The sequence below is a fragment of the Alternaria incomplexa genome (assembly GCF_024043165.1).
Source record: "Alternaria incomplexa strain BMP 0042 chromosome Unknown scaffold_1, whole genome shotgun sequence".
NCBI classification, from domain to species: domain Eukaryota; kingdom Fungi; phylum Ascomycota; class Dothideomycetes; order Pleosporales; family Pleosporaceae; genus Alternaria; species Alternaria incomplexa.
This window is the reverse complement of record NW_026249850.1, coordinates 3,939,171-3,954,525: the sequence shown is the minus strand read 5'-3', so window position 1 is coordinate 3,954,525 and position 15,355 is coordinate 3,939,171. Positions and strand designations below refer to the sequence as shown.

At 39.3% G+C, this 15,355-nt stretch overlaps 2 protein-coding genes across 2 annotated transcripts; one reads left to right on the top strand and one right to left on the bottom strand.

Annotated features, from left to right (window-relative positions):
* Window positions 1-236: 236 nt before the first annotated feature.
* On the top strand, window positions 237-1,345 carry J4E90_001393 (uncharacterized protein; the record flags this gene model as incomplete). The annotated part of the gene is made up of 2 exons (XM_051430981.1): window positions 237-587; window positions 644-1,345. 2 exons carry the CDS (start codon window positions 237-239, stop codon window positions 1,343-1,345), a joined length of 1,053 nt encoding a protein of 350 aa, XP_051296468.1.
* A 2,371-nt stretch (window positions 1,346-3,716) lies between these two features.
* On the bottom strand, window positions 3,717-4,961 carry J4E90_001392 (uncharacterized protein; the record flags this gene model as incomplete). The annotated part of the gene is made up of 1 exon (XM_051430980.1): window positions 3,717-4,961. The coding sequence occupies one exon, from the start codon at window positions 4,959-4,961 to the stop codon at window positions 3,717-3,719; it is 1,245 nt and encodes a 414-aa protein (XP_051296467.1).
* Window positions 4,962-15,355: the final 10,394 nt, after the last annotated feature.

Here is a 15,355-nt window from a genome sequence, read left to right as displayed (position 1 = left end):
CGCTGATAACCAAACGCCACCGCGTCTCATTCCGGACCTCGTCTCACATTGCAAGATAGAGAAGCGCGCCGGGATCTGCGCTCTTGCATGTGCACCAACGCCTTTATCCATATCTAGGCAAATCCCATACCAGACAGATAACCCTGGTCGTTACTCTTATATCCTCAATTCCCCATCGTTTTCTCTCCTCTATGATGCCCCATTCGGTCAACAACTCTACCTCGACCCAAGCCAAGATGTCACGCCCATCGTCCACCTCGACCTACTCCGGCAACAATGCATTTCCCCAACAGGCAGGCACCACCCTCCTCTCGCCGGAGAAAGCCAATGGACAGCTCTCACCCGCGCACTCTCAGTTCTCTTTTGCATCGTCGCCCCAGTCGGTCCAGGACATCGAGCACGACTCCCGGAACCGCGCTCCGAGTGCCGCCGCGGATGAAGTAGGTCCCCTGCGGCCCATGACTTCGCGCTCGCGTGCACAGTTCTACGAGGATCAATTCTCCTACAAGGACGGCATGGCGTCGTCGGCTCGCGACCGTGTGACCAAGGATGCCCCCATTGTAGCCGAGCTGCGGACAAACGTTATCGTAAGTTGTTATTCTGCCGAGCTCCACTCTTTTGGCAAATCACTAACCCAGCGTAGATCAAAGACGAATACACCCTGGTCACCGACCTCTCGCACCACCTCTCGACGCGCTATCAGAGGCCAGAAGCCTCCATCATGATAACGGTCAACCACTCAGCATGCCTGCTCCTCGGTGGTTCGTTTGAGCCCACATACATGCTCACCATTAACGCTCTGCCTGTACAACTGCAACCCACGACCAACAAACGTAATGCCGCCCTGATTCAGACGTTCATGGCTGAGTCAATCGGCGTTGCGCCGGAGCGTGGCGTAGTCAAATTCGTACCCATCCCCGAAGAGAGCCTTGCCATGAACGGCATGACTATCCTCGGCGAAATTGAGCGCTTGGAGCGACAGCAAGCCGAGGAGACTGGTAGCAACATCAAGCGTGCCATGACCAAGAGCTCGCGCAGATCTGGTGTCTTCAAAGCAAAGAGTACCATGCAGCTGTCTCGTGGTCTATCCAAGGCTGACCATGGCGCAAGACCAGTCGTCACCACTGAGGTTTCTCACGACGCATCCCGCGATTCCGGAGTAGCTGTCAACGAGAAGATTGACGACAGCAGAATCGTCAACAAGAAGTCTGAACCCATACTCTCCAAGTTCGGCAAGAGGTCCGCGTCTGCCGCGCACCCAGCGCCGCCTCCTATCCCTGCCGACAGGCCTATGACTTCAGGAATGACCAAACGCAAGAGCTTCATGAGCGTCTTCCGCAAATGATCATCTACGAGCATCCGCTACATTGACAGCATTGTCTAGCAGTCATTCTCTAATCAGCAAACGAAGACCTAGCATTCACCACATCGATTTTCAACGGCGTTCCACAAGGCACATGAAACCACTCTCTAGACCGAGTCGGCAACACAGACTCACCTGCTGTACTCCACCATCACGGCATCTGTCAGATTCTGCATACGGCGCTACACATGGGCATGGTCGAGTCGCAGAGTGCGACAAAATTGCATTACCAGGCGTTTGGGGTGCAACACATCACATGCTGTTCATACGAATATACCCTTTTGCATTTCCTTTGTCGCAAAGCTCCAGTGAGCATTTGGGCTACATAGAATCATTAATGACACATCACTGCCTCAGCACATCGAAATTCTTCTCAGTTTCTCACACATGCTGCTGATCTGCACTTCGCCAAGGAAGCACCTGCGCTTCACTCACCGCAATGGTGCCGTCTCCCGTGCCGTGAGCGCAATCGCAGACCCACGAGCCTGGATGCACGCTCGACTACGCCATTGGGATCTTCATTCAATCCAGATCCTCACAGATCTTTGCCATTTCAGAGTTGTCTCGGGTACGCAAGCCCCATCTCAGATCGACAAACTTGCCGGGCGGTCACTAACAGAGAGAAGGGCCGGACGTTCACCTGCCGCGTGGCTAGACCAGAGACTACCAGACCGCCCGTGCTTGTCGAACGAAATTCAAGCCGGCGACAACTTCACGCACTTGGTTCAAACCTCAGTCTTACGGCGTACCCCGATGTCCGTTTCCGCACTTCAACGCACCCATGTCTCAGCCCAGCGTCAGCAAACAAAGCCCACGTAGAAGCCCATCAATGCCGCCAGCCTATCATCGAGACATGTATGCATCCTCCAGCCAGATAAGCGAACACCACCAGCGCCCATCGCTGTCACCGACTAAGCATGACTGACCCGAAAACACTGGACATGCGCAGGACATCCACGTTAGCCGCCTGCCGCCCATTCTGCATTCTGCATTTTACTTTTTTCAGCTCTCCACGATTTACTAGCAAGTGGATCTAGATGCGCCACAGCAATCGCTGGTGTCGGAGAGATGTAGCGTGGCGACTAGCGCGGTGCGGGAAGGCTAACGTGTAGCTTCGGGCGGATAGAATGGTTATGGCCATGTCACGATTGTTTCTTCAGCTTGTGGGAAAATTGTGGCGCTGGTCCAGCCCTACGATGTCGGTAGAAGGTTTTTGCTTTCTAAGGGCTAAGAGCGGTAGTCTGATATTCCACGAGGGTGTTGGAGTGGAGATGGTGGTGTTGTGCCACGTTTTCATGGACTGGGCTCGGCTAGTTTCGATGCGAGGGTTATGGCGTGTATGCGAGAGTGATTGTGCATGTCTGGAAAAGAAGGGTCTGACCGGTTGAAACTCGTGCGGAGATACGCTATGGTAGACATGGGGAACCAGGAAGCGAGAAAGTCTGCGGACAGTAAGCATGATGCTGGATACGAAGTTTGCTATCAGGCGCCTTGACAGTGGAAGATCCTCGCAAGGTTTTGGGCGATCAGTGATCAGCAAACTGCGCAACTTTGCGCATCGCATTGGTATCTCGCCCAACACCCACGTTGATCCTAGATCCGCATGTATTCGTCGTCTTTATTTTGTTCATTTACTTGCAACATCGTCCTTGTTGGCTAAGGACATGGATTCTGAGTTTCTCAATTTGCAGGATGATTTACCCGCATCCTGCACGAATGGAATTGTTGTCTTCACAGCCAATCAGCATCCTGGCACCTTTCTTTGAGTTACCTTCCTTCGACGGAGGAAGTTTGCGCTGCTGTAGCTTGGCAAGGCGTGCATTGCGCAAATCACTCAAGCGAGAGCTTGGTTGAAGTTGGGACATGCGCGACGGAATGATGCAGATAAGACGAAAGGGATCAGCAGTGAACTGCGTAGGCCAAGAGTACACCGTTGTATACATACAATAGTTCATCATGATCGCGCGATTGCCGGTAGAGTGCGCCAGAAAGTTTATTAGAACGGTGGGAGCTGTGCGCGATGGATCCAAGATCTATGTGTTCGTTACGGGCGATCTTTCTGTGGATGTTTGGGGGGAGTGACGTCATACGTCGTGGTGAAGCTTGTACCGGCGCTATCTTTGTTGCTTTTGATCGTCAACCACGATTACGAGGTGTAGTCTAATAACCGCGAGCCTTTGTAGATTTCCCGGGGGTGAGGTGAGGTTCTGCGAGGATGGAGATGGGGATGCGGAAGTGGTGAGAAAGGATGGGACGATGCCCATGTCGCATTTGTTACATCAGCAAAAGCGTCAACTGTCTCACTCTCATTTCGCACACGCACGTTCTCTACCTCTACATCCACACATCCCCATCAGTCCACCCACGACCACCTCCCCGAAAACCCCCCAACAAGCTCATTCGTAAACTCCGGAATCGTCCCAAGCAGCAAACTCCCCCTTCTCTCACAATCCTCATCAACCGCACGCTTCATCCCACAAAGAGCCCCATGCGCCAGCTTCATACCCTTCGCCTGCAATAACTCCACAACCGCCGCCTTACTCTCCTCCATCCGCATCTTAGCCATCGCCTCCAGCTTCTTCAGCAAGAAATTCTTGGTCTTGTAGCGCTCACGGGCCGTCGCGCCTTGCATGAGGCGACGGTATAGTACGAGCCATCCGTGCAACGGTAGCCAGGGTTCTAGGTCGTTGGATGCGTTGGAGATGCCGGAGATGAGGGTGCTGACTTCTTTTTGCCAGTCTGAGGGGCTGGAGTGGTACCAGCGGTATTTTACTTTGAGGAGCCGGATTGAGCGCGCGTATTCTGTGGAGAAGTGGACGAGGATGTCGGTTTCTGGTGTGGGGATGGGAATGGGGCAGCGAATTAGGTCGGCTTTGCAGATTTCGGGGGTGAAGGGGTCGACGGAGTATGTGAAGGATTCGTTGGGGGCGGTGTTGGTTTGGGTGTCTTCTTCGGCTGCGCCGTTGTGTGCTTTGTTCCATGCGTCGACTTCTTTCAGCATCTCTGCCCATTTTTCGTCGGAGGGGTTGTTCAAATCATCGAAGGGGAAATCAGGGAAGTCCGATGGGAGAAGCGCGCTGAAGTCAATATCAAAATCCGAGAGAGAGTCGGCATCGTCTGCGTACTCCTCGGGCTGTGCGGTCTGCTCGTCATCCGCGAAACCTGTAGCTGTCAAGGAGTCGCTGTGAACTGACCTGTCTGAAGCATGAAGGCTTTCGGGTTGCTGTTCGTCCAGCTCAGCTGAGATCGGACTGGCTTCCGAATCAGCGTCTACGTCCATGTTTGTCCACTTGTTCGAAGGGGAAGGAGTGCTTACCTCCATACGCTCTAGCTGCATAGCTGTCAGCATGTCTGCCATTATGACATCCTCACCGGCTTGTCGCTCCTCCAAGGAGGGGATAGACAGCTCGTATTCTGAAGAAAGACCGGTAGGTGTAGAGGCGGGTTGCATGGAGGCAGAGGTTTCGAGTGGCATAGCATCGATGGATCCGTGCATCATCGCAGGCGCTGGGTGTATGACCTTATCTTCCTCCGTCTTGTTTCTTCCGTGAGAGTCTTGGTGGGTCTGGTCTGTTGCATGAATATTGGGAACGGACATCTTGTACAGGTGTGCGTCTTGAGATCTTGTTTGGCTGTGTTGTACGGGTTTTCTCTGTTGTTCATTACAACCCAACACAGGCAGATTCTGGTGTAAGTGGTGTAAGGTCTGCATAGTGAAGGTAGTGTGAATCAAGAGAGTTTCACAGTGCAAGAAACGCTTTTTAGTGAGGACACGCGGTGACGACGATGTTTAATCACGCCAGAAGTACAGTGCCCTGAGTTGATAGATGCTCTAACTTGGCCGCAAAGCTTGACGGAAGGCCGAGATAGGGGATTTGGTCCGCAGTCAAGATTTTGACTAGATTATAGATATGCTTCGCCAGCCTCCTTGTTTCTCCCTCTTGTCCTGTGCCCGCTCCATAATCCAGATCTCACCACAGGGATCCGTGCTGCAGGATTGCCAGTAACTCGCAACTGATACTAGTATGTAGCCATACTTGTCTTGGGGACGTAATATTAGCGGCGATCTGCAGCCCCTCAGAACCCATATCTCGTCGTCTTTATGAGAGCTATGGGAGCAACTAAGCACAAAGCTTTTGCAAGATATATACAAGCGCTCGTCCGATCTTAGTCTTTCCGAACCTTTGTCTAATCTGTCGATTAAAACACCATCAACTTCTAAGGCCTGCAAAGTTCCGCGAGCCGTTTCGACAGTATGAAACGAGGCATTTGCTTCAGTTTGCTTCAGCGCATTGTCGTATAGCTTCTCTGAGGCCAAAGGGTCTTGCTTGCACCTCCAATCTGCCACCCAAGATGGCAGATTGGTGGTATGTTGTATTTCGGAAGCTGCAGCGTGCCACAAAATATCCAAGCTATTCTCTGTCTCTATGATCTTGATAGTCGTATTGATTAGAACTTGATCGATAGGATGAGAATAGTTCGGTACAATGCCATAGGCTGGATTGATTAGACCGATGTAGGCAAATATTTTGTCTCTGGGATCTGAAGTGTCGCGATTGCGGGAATGCGACAGGAGTTCCTTAAAGTCCTGGTTCTGAAGCGAGTGGGCCTTGCTATCTATCGTGAATATCGCTTCCTCCATGCTTACCATTAAACCGCCTTGCTGAGTGTTCCCAAGTCGATGCCTATCGCGTTGTTCTGAAATTCTAGGAAGCTGGCGTCGGAAGCCACCGGCGGTCTGGAGAATTCTGAGTCTGAACGTGGAATAGATTGCTCTCCACACTGGAAGGATGGCTTGTCAGGATGCAAAGACTCCACTATACATGAAGTACACGTCTGCTGCGACAATGAATTCCTGGAGAACCCAAGCTCTTGTTAACCAAGGAGCTTCAAAGATCTCAAAGGAAGCAGACCACCCCTTCATGAATTCTAAGTTCCCCAAATTTTCGCAAACGTAATCTGCGATCAAAGATTGGTGATTGTTGTCAATCATCTCGGCGCGTTGCTTGTCATCCATATCATCATTGGAGGCACTGATCCCAGTACCGCGTTTTGCCCTGGTAATATCATCGATGGGAATCTCATCGAACCCACGGGGGCGGACGTCTCTCGCAATCTTTATAGACCAATTCATTCCTTGTGGATCGGCTTTTCCAGTCGACAGACAAACAAGGACTTGCTCTGCATACTGATAGATCTCGCGCATGAACCGCACCTGTGATGATCTCTCGTCGATATCGTACTGGTTTATGGAGATCTGGTCAACCCACAGTAGACACTCCCTGTCACCGTATGTAGTGCTCCAAAATTGACGGACTTCCCTCAGAGCATGTGCCAGATTTGCGAACACGTTGAAGGCTGTACCGTTGAGGACAATGGGTTCAGTATTCTTCGCAGAACCGGCGCAGTAAGATGGTGCCGTGTATCGTCCTTTCAGATCGAGCAAAGGCGCACCTGGGAGTAATGTACATTCGATGACATCGTCTCCGGTGCCTGGCCAGAGTTTGACGAGGCGAACTTCTTGCTGAGCGACATCGAGCTCTGAGTACAGGCTACTCGCATGGAATGCGTCGTTATTGGGTGTGCAAAAGATGTCATGGCCAGGCTGGAGCCCATCGGACTGTAGAGACACTGTCGGCCCATCCGCCATGATGTAGTAGCGTTTGACCCTCCCGACCAGGCTGGTGCGATGGGTGGAGAGTGGAGAAAGATTGCGACGGCGCCTGGTCCGCTTACAGTGATCGGGCACTCGGTGAGCCAGGTCACTAGGTGAGCCACCTTTCCCCACCAAAATTAGCAATATATAGCCTTTTTTAAAGCTTAATAAATAAGTAGCTATATAAAATAAATATATACTTTAAAATTCTTAAATAAAGAGAAAAGCTAGCTCTATAATATAGAAAGAATAAATTTTAGAAAAAAGTATTATTTAAGCTACTTATACTAGCTTAAAGTAAAAGATACTTAAAAAATTAAAGCTTTATACTACTTTTTTTAATAACTTTAGCTATAGTATTTTAATAAGTATTATATCTTAGTATAAAAAAGCTAGATAGTATAGCTTTAAATAAAATTAAAAATTACTTAATTAGGTCTAGTATTAGTAGAGATATATAAGCTTAAAGTATAGTTTTATTTTTAATTTTTTATTAAGTATTACTAATACTATAAGCTATAATAAAGTATAAAGCTTATACTTATACTTTATCTAGATCTATATTATATATTAGTAAGCTTAATTATAGTAATTTAGCTTTATATAAGCTAATTATATAATTTAAACTTATTTATTTTACTAATTTAACTACTATAATACTTAATTACTATAATAAAGATATAACTATAATATATTAAAGACTTTATAAAGCTTATATATAGTACTTAAAGCTATATATATAAGATAGTATTAGAGGTTTAAGCTATAATAGTAGTATTTTTAAGTATACTTATATTTATATTTATACTATATATATAAGTATTATAGCTTAGTATTACTACTTTATTAAAGTATATAGTAGCTATATATTACTAAAAAGTAGTTTTATAAAGTTTAGCTATAATATATATAGTATAATAAAGCTTAATTAAAATTTTAAGCTAAGAGACTTAAACTTAGTATAACTATATTAGTAATTAGTATATAGCTTAACGTAGATATATACTTTACAGTCTAGTATGCTTTGCAGTTTATCTATACTAAGACTCTACTAAAACTACCTCTACTCTATAATACCTAATTAACTACACTAGATAGAACTACTAAAGAAAGCTAGAATATAGACTGCGCTTTAGACTATTAAATAAAACGTAACTTTCTTATTATAACGCGCTATAGCTACTTATAACGTCTCTTATACAACTCTACGCTATTAATATACTAGATAACTTTTATAGATAGATTATAGGCTAATAATAATAAGTTTATATAAGACTAAGAAGAGAGTAATTATTTAGTATATACTTAACCTAGTTAAGTAAGAATTTCTCTCTCGCCTTATAGATATAGCTAATATAGCTAATTTCTTACGCGCTAAGCGCAATTTAGTCTAGATTAGCCTAAGATAGCCTAGTACGTTTGTTAAGCGCTAACTAGAGCTCTAAGTAAAGTTTAATTATAAGTATAACTATAAGAGAGCCTTCTACAAAGACTCTATAGCTATCTAAGTTTAGTTCTAGCTAGTAGCTAATATAAAAGCTAAGTACAGTATCTAGAATAAAGATATCTATAACTTTAATAAGACTAGCTTTATAATAAGTATAATATTAACTAGAGCTATAGTTATAGCTTTAGAGAAGTAAGAATAACTAAAGTTTATCTAGCTAGATAATTACAAGTAGACTATAGTTATTTAGAGTATTAATTTAATAATATAGACTATTCTACTCTATATTATTATTACAATTTACAGGAGAAACTTAGAAACTAAAGTTCTATAGGTATTAGCGCACCTAAAACGCTAACCTAATAGCTATAAGCAGTTACGTAACTTGCTTAGTGCTTAGTGCTCTTAGCACAACTAAGCAACACTAATTAGACTGCAGGACTACTTAGTGCTTAGTGCTCTTAGCACAACTAAGCACTACTAAGCAGAGCAATACTTATTAAGTATATAGCTTAGACACTAAACTCTTATAGCTTAGTATATTTAACTTCGTACAAGACTCTAGTATTTAATCTAAGAATTATACTTCTTTCTTAACCTCTTGTAATATTACATTATTCTACTAAACGTGCTATTACACCTTGTACTATTACATTAATCTTCTAATCGTGCTAGTACATAACTCGTTCTACCTTACTTACTTACTCTCTAAGAACTAACTCTTAGGTTATCTTAAAATAACCTTTACACTTTAAACACTCTTAAGATAAGTAATACTAAGATAGATACCTCTGCCGCTTTCTATACTATAAAAGTTACTAGTAAGAGTAATAAGCCTAATATCTACAATAGAGAACGTAACAAGCTTAAAAGTTAGCTACTCTAGGTTAACTGTTACTTCTACCTTAAAAGCGATAAGATTAACGACAACGACATAGTCGTCTAAGCTACTACGTTTCTACAAAGAAACGCTAAAGAATAGGTTACGCCTATTATCTATTGCTATATAGACAACACTATTAAGAATATAGATAACAAGAACCTAGTTAAAGACTAGAACACTTTTAAAGCAAAGATGCGCGAAGTCTTCTTACCTTTCTAAGAAATAGTAATCGCTAAGCAGAAGATTTAACAGCTGCGCTAGACGCACTCTGCCGCTAATTACACTACTTAGTTCTAGCAGTACTAGGTAGTTATTAATTAGAATAATAACGCTTTAATGCAGATGTATAAATAAGGTCTTAAACTCTAGGTTCGCAAAGAACTAATAAGAAGTAGAACTAGCATTAATACGCTTTAAGAACTTATAAATAAAGCTATCTATATTAATAATAAACTCTATAGACTCTAGCTAGAAGAACAACTATTTGCGCAGGAAATGCGAGCACTAGAGAATATAAACAAGAACGCCTAGGTTTACTCTAAACCTTGCTGTTTGTACTCTAACTAAGAACGTCTATAAAATAACGTACCTAGAATTCTAGAATTGTACGCTACTAATAGTTACAAATCTATGCACCTTAATAATCTTAATAAAAGACCTAGATAACCTAAGTTTTAAGACAAGAAGTAGAAGAAGAAGGACTTTAACTACTACGCCTGTAGTAAGCTAAGTTATATAGCACAGAACTGCAAGAGCTAAGGCAAGGTAGTATAATAGCTAAATATTCTATAACCTGCAGAACTCTAACGAAATAAAGAGTAGAGTATTATTACTAGACCCGCTTATAATATTAATAGTTACATAGATAGTGTAATTAACAGGCTAGAAGATCTTACTCTTATTACACTAGAAGATACTACCTTAGACAAAGTAAGTGCTTCTAAGGACAAGTTCTTCGAGAACCTTAAGGCAACTAAGATTAACTAGACTAAGTTTAGCAAAATAGAACTGTTCTAACAGAATAATAGGCTAGCAACACTATTTATACTAAGTAATAAGATGCTACAGCTCTTACTATAGAATAACTAACTATAATAGTATCTTAATAAACCTAATATTAACTACGCGTACAAAACGCCTAACATTATAGCTGCTATATAACAAGACTTCTATAAGCTTTTGCAGTAAGTTTAACAAAATAAGATAAATATCTCTAAGAATATAGACTAGTTCCTACTAACAGCTAAGAAGCTAGATTAGGTTAACAAAGCAGTAAAATTATAGAAGAACAACAACTATTATCTCTTAGATAGAGAACGAGCTTAGGAACTAAACTAGCTTAAGAGAAAATAACTAACGTAGTTAGCACTAAAGCTAAAGAAGCAACTATACAGACAACAGCTAGAGCAGAGCAAGGTTAGAGAACAGCACTAGATAGACTACTGTAATCTAGAATATACTAAGCTAACCTAGGTCGCGTGCTTACACAACTACTGCACTATACACTACTCTAGTAAGACTAATAACAACTACTTTTCTAGAACGTGCTATAAGGCAGTCTACTGCAAGAAGCGTTAGTACAAATGTCTAAAGAATAAATGCTCTTTGCACCTATAAAACAAGAGAAAGAAGCTATACTTCTATAGTTACAAAGACCTACAAGAGACACTGCAGATACACATAACGCAAGAGAAGCAGTACAAGAACAGAACTAGTGCATAGAAGTGCAATTAGCTCTTATAGTATACGTGCCTTAATATTAAATGTAATATATATATAATTGCAAAAGAACTCTATAGTTATAGTAGGCAGTCTTTTTTAGACAGAAGACTAGTACACCTAGAGCTAGCAAGAAGATTAACTTATTAAACTTCTCTAAACTTATTTAGCTCCTAGCAGAGCTTAATAAAGTAGAGATGTAGGTATTTATAGACTTAGAAGCTTAGGCAAGCTATATTTCTACACGAATAGTGTATTAAGCTAGGCTTATACTGCGCAGAAAGAAGAAAAGTTATACGCTACTTATTACTAGTAGGCAATTAATACTAGGTAAAAGAAAAATTACCTACAAGGTTACTAGAGTAACACTTAACATCTATAGACATTAGAAGAAGCTAGACCTAGACGTCTTTAGATTAGCTACTTATAACATTATACTAGGCCTACTCTAGTTATAAGAATATAACCTACAAATTAACTAGAAGTTAAGGGAGTTCTTGTTTAACTACTATAGATTAGACGTAACTATAAGCATACCTACGTATTGTATAAAGCTAATAGTAAATAAAAGAAAGATTAACGTAATTACAGTAAAGCAACTAACCTTAACTAAGAACGTCTTTAAGAAACAAAGGTTTAACTTAACAGATACAGAAAAAGAACTACCTAATTACAAAGTTAGAGTTCTAAAAAAACGCGTAACTCTAAGCATTCTAAAAGAGTACAAAGAATTTAAACATCTCTTTACAGAAGTAGTAGATAGCAACGCCTTACTAAAGTACTAAGATTAGAACTACGAGATTGTTCTAGAAGAAGGAAAGAAACTACTCTTTAGACTAATCTATTTCTTATTAGAAATAGAACTTAACATTCTAAAAAAGAAGCTAGTAGCTAATTTAAAAAAAGGCTACATTAGACCCTCTACTTTACTAGTAGAATTCCTAATACTCTTTATTCTAAAGAAAGAAGAAGACCTACTAAGAATATGCGTTAACTACTAAAAACTTAACAACATTACAGTTAAAAATTAATACCTTCTACTAAACATTACAGAACTACAGAATTAACTATTAAAAGCTAAGATCTTTACAGTAATAGATCTTAGAGACAGCTACTACCTTATTAGAATAAAGAAAGGTAAAGAATAGAAGACAGCGTTCTGCACATAATACAGACACTATAAATACACTATTATACTGTTTAGGCTTACAAACGCTCTAGCAATATTTTAGGCACTTATTAACAACGTGTTAAGAATGCACTTAGACATCTTTATCGTTACATACTTAAATAATATTCTTGTCTACTCTAAAAACAAAGAAGACTACGTTAAATATGTCCGCACAGTACTAAGGTGCCTAGACTAGTATAACTTATAGGTTAAGCTAAAGAAGTGTATATTCTACGCAATAGAAGTACCCTTCTTAGGCTATATTATAGGTATTAACAGAGTATAGATAAGTAAAGAAAAGATTAAGCTTATTAAGAAATAGCCTCTACTAACTATAGTTAAGAAGATATAGTTCTTCTTAGAATTTCTAAACTTTAACTAATAGTTTATTAAGAACTACTCTAAGATCGCTATTTCTCTAACTAAGCTAATATAAAAGAATACGCCTTTTATATAAAGTAAGAAAGTAGAAAACGCGTTCTAGACGCTTAAGAATATAAGTATTACACTACTATACTTCTATATATTCTAATTAGAATAACTACTACGTTTTAAAACTAACGCGTTAGACCTTGCTCTTAGAGGCTGCGCTAGCTAGCTATATAAAGGTAAGTAGTATTCTATTACCTACTACTTACGCAAGTTCTTAGAGCCTAAAGAATAATATAATATTTATAATAAGAAGCTTCTAGCTATTATCGCCTGTCTAGAACATTAGAGAGTATACGCTAAAAGCTGCTTAGAACTTATAATATTTATAGATTATAAGAACTTAGTTAACTTTATAACTACTAAGAAACTTAACTACTAACAAGTTTAATAGTTAGAGAAATTAAGCTAATATAAGTTTAAAATTATATATATACCTAGAAAAGATAATAGTAGAGCAGACGCTCTTAGCTGCAGACATAATATTGCTAGAACGAAATCTATTATAGATACTACGATACTTAAGGTTAATAATAACAAGTTATTAGAACTAGCTAAGACGCTAAACTTAATACTACAAGTTACTAGCAAAATACTAGAAGAATTATAAGAAGTAATTATTAAGCAATACTATAATAACTCTATACATAGTTACTCTAGTATTACTAGAACTATAAAACTTATCTAACGTAACTATAAGTTTCTATATATAAAGAACAAGATTATAGTCTTTATCGCTAAGTGCGTAGACTATTAGAAGAATAAGCATAGTACCTACGCACTCTATAGAGAAATGCAGGCAATAGAGCTACCTAACTAGCCTTAGTTAGATATCTCTATAGACTTTATTACAGGCTTACTAGTCTTAAGAGACTCTATAACATAAATATTTTATAACGCTATTCTTATAGTAGTAGATTATTTTATAAAGTAAGCTAAGTATATTACCTTTTATAAGAACTTTATAGCAGTATAACTCGCATACATTATTAATAATTAAGTTATCTAACACTATAGTATTCTAAAGTTAATTATTAGTAATAGAGACAAGCTCTTTACCTTAAACTTCTAGACTACCTTATTAGCCGCTATTAGAACTAAGAGAAAGCTATTAATAGCTTATTATCTATAGATAGATAGATAAACTAAGCGAACGAATTATATAATAAAAGCCTACCTACGTATCTACGCTAACGAATAATAAAATAACTAAATATTATTACTACTTATAGCATAGATAGCGTATAATAATAAGCTTTCTAAGTCTATAGAATAGATTCTATTCTACGCGAACTATAGAAGATACCTAAATCTCTTTATATATACTTTTTCTAGTTAGAAAACAGAAGTAGCTATCGCTACTACTAATAAGCTAAAGATAGTATATAAGTTACTTAAAGTAACACTTAAGAAGGCACAACGCTAGAGTATTTTATATATTAATAAGAAACGAAAAATAGCATCTTAGCTAAAGAAGAGAGATAAAGTTTATTTGCTTATAAAGAATTTCCGCACTAAGCAACCTAATAAAGAGCTTAACAACGTTAAGGTTAGACTATTTTTAATTCTTAACTAGAAGAGGCTAGTTACATTTATACTTAACCTTCTATCTAACGTAAAAATCTATCTATAATTCTATATTAATATATTAGAACTAGCAGACTCTAAAACGCTACTCTAGAAAACCTTTTATTTTAAAATAGAAGAAGACAACGTCTTTAAGATTAAACAAATTCTTAAATATTAATAATATAATAATAGAATAGAGTACCTAATTAAATAGTTAGAATATAATAATAGTAATAATATATAGAAACTAGATATAAACCTTATAAACTACTAACAGCACCTTTAGAAGTACTAAGCTTAGTAATAGAAGTGTTAAGTATACCTATTATAGCCTATATAGTTAGCGAGAACGCAACGCTAATTAATACAGCAGAATAGTTAATATTCTACGCTACCTCTATCTTACTAGCTGCCTCTATATCTAAAGCTAAATAAAGCGCTTTTCTACGCGCCTATTTCTCTACCTATTTTAGAATTTTCTTATTCTATAGTAACTGCGAAATTACCGCTACTAATAACTTTTTATTATTATTAACTTTCTTTTAGTACTTCTTCTAAGTATAGTCTAAGAACTTCTAGAACATGTTTATACATGCCTAACCTAACTAAGTACACTTAGTATACTTTAGATAAGAATCTAGTATAATAAGATAAATAACTTCTTTAAAAAAATAATAGTTACAAGAAGCTTTAGTAGAATAGTTAGCTTAAGTAATTTTAGAGCTAAGGCGTAAGTAACGTTAGTAGAAAGAGAATATAACAACTGCCTTACTTATAACACAGAGTAAGCCTTAGTTATTAATAGAAATAACAAATTAGTTACGTAATTTAAGAACAAATCTATAGAAGAGGAAAATAGTGTTATAATCTAACCTAAGAGGCACTCTAGAGGTTAGCGTAATTACTTTAAAGAATTATATAGTATAGTTATAGAAGTGCAGCATAGAGACTACGTTATAGTTACGTAACTACTTATCTATAAGTAGAGCAACACTAGTTCTATATAAGTGCTTATCTACGAGTATAAGTAGTTAGAATAATAACTAGTAAGACATATTACTGCTTATCTATAATTATTTATACGCTTATCTACGAGCATAACTCTTATTAAGTATATA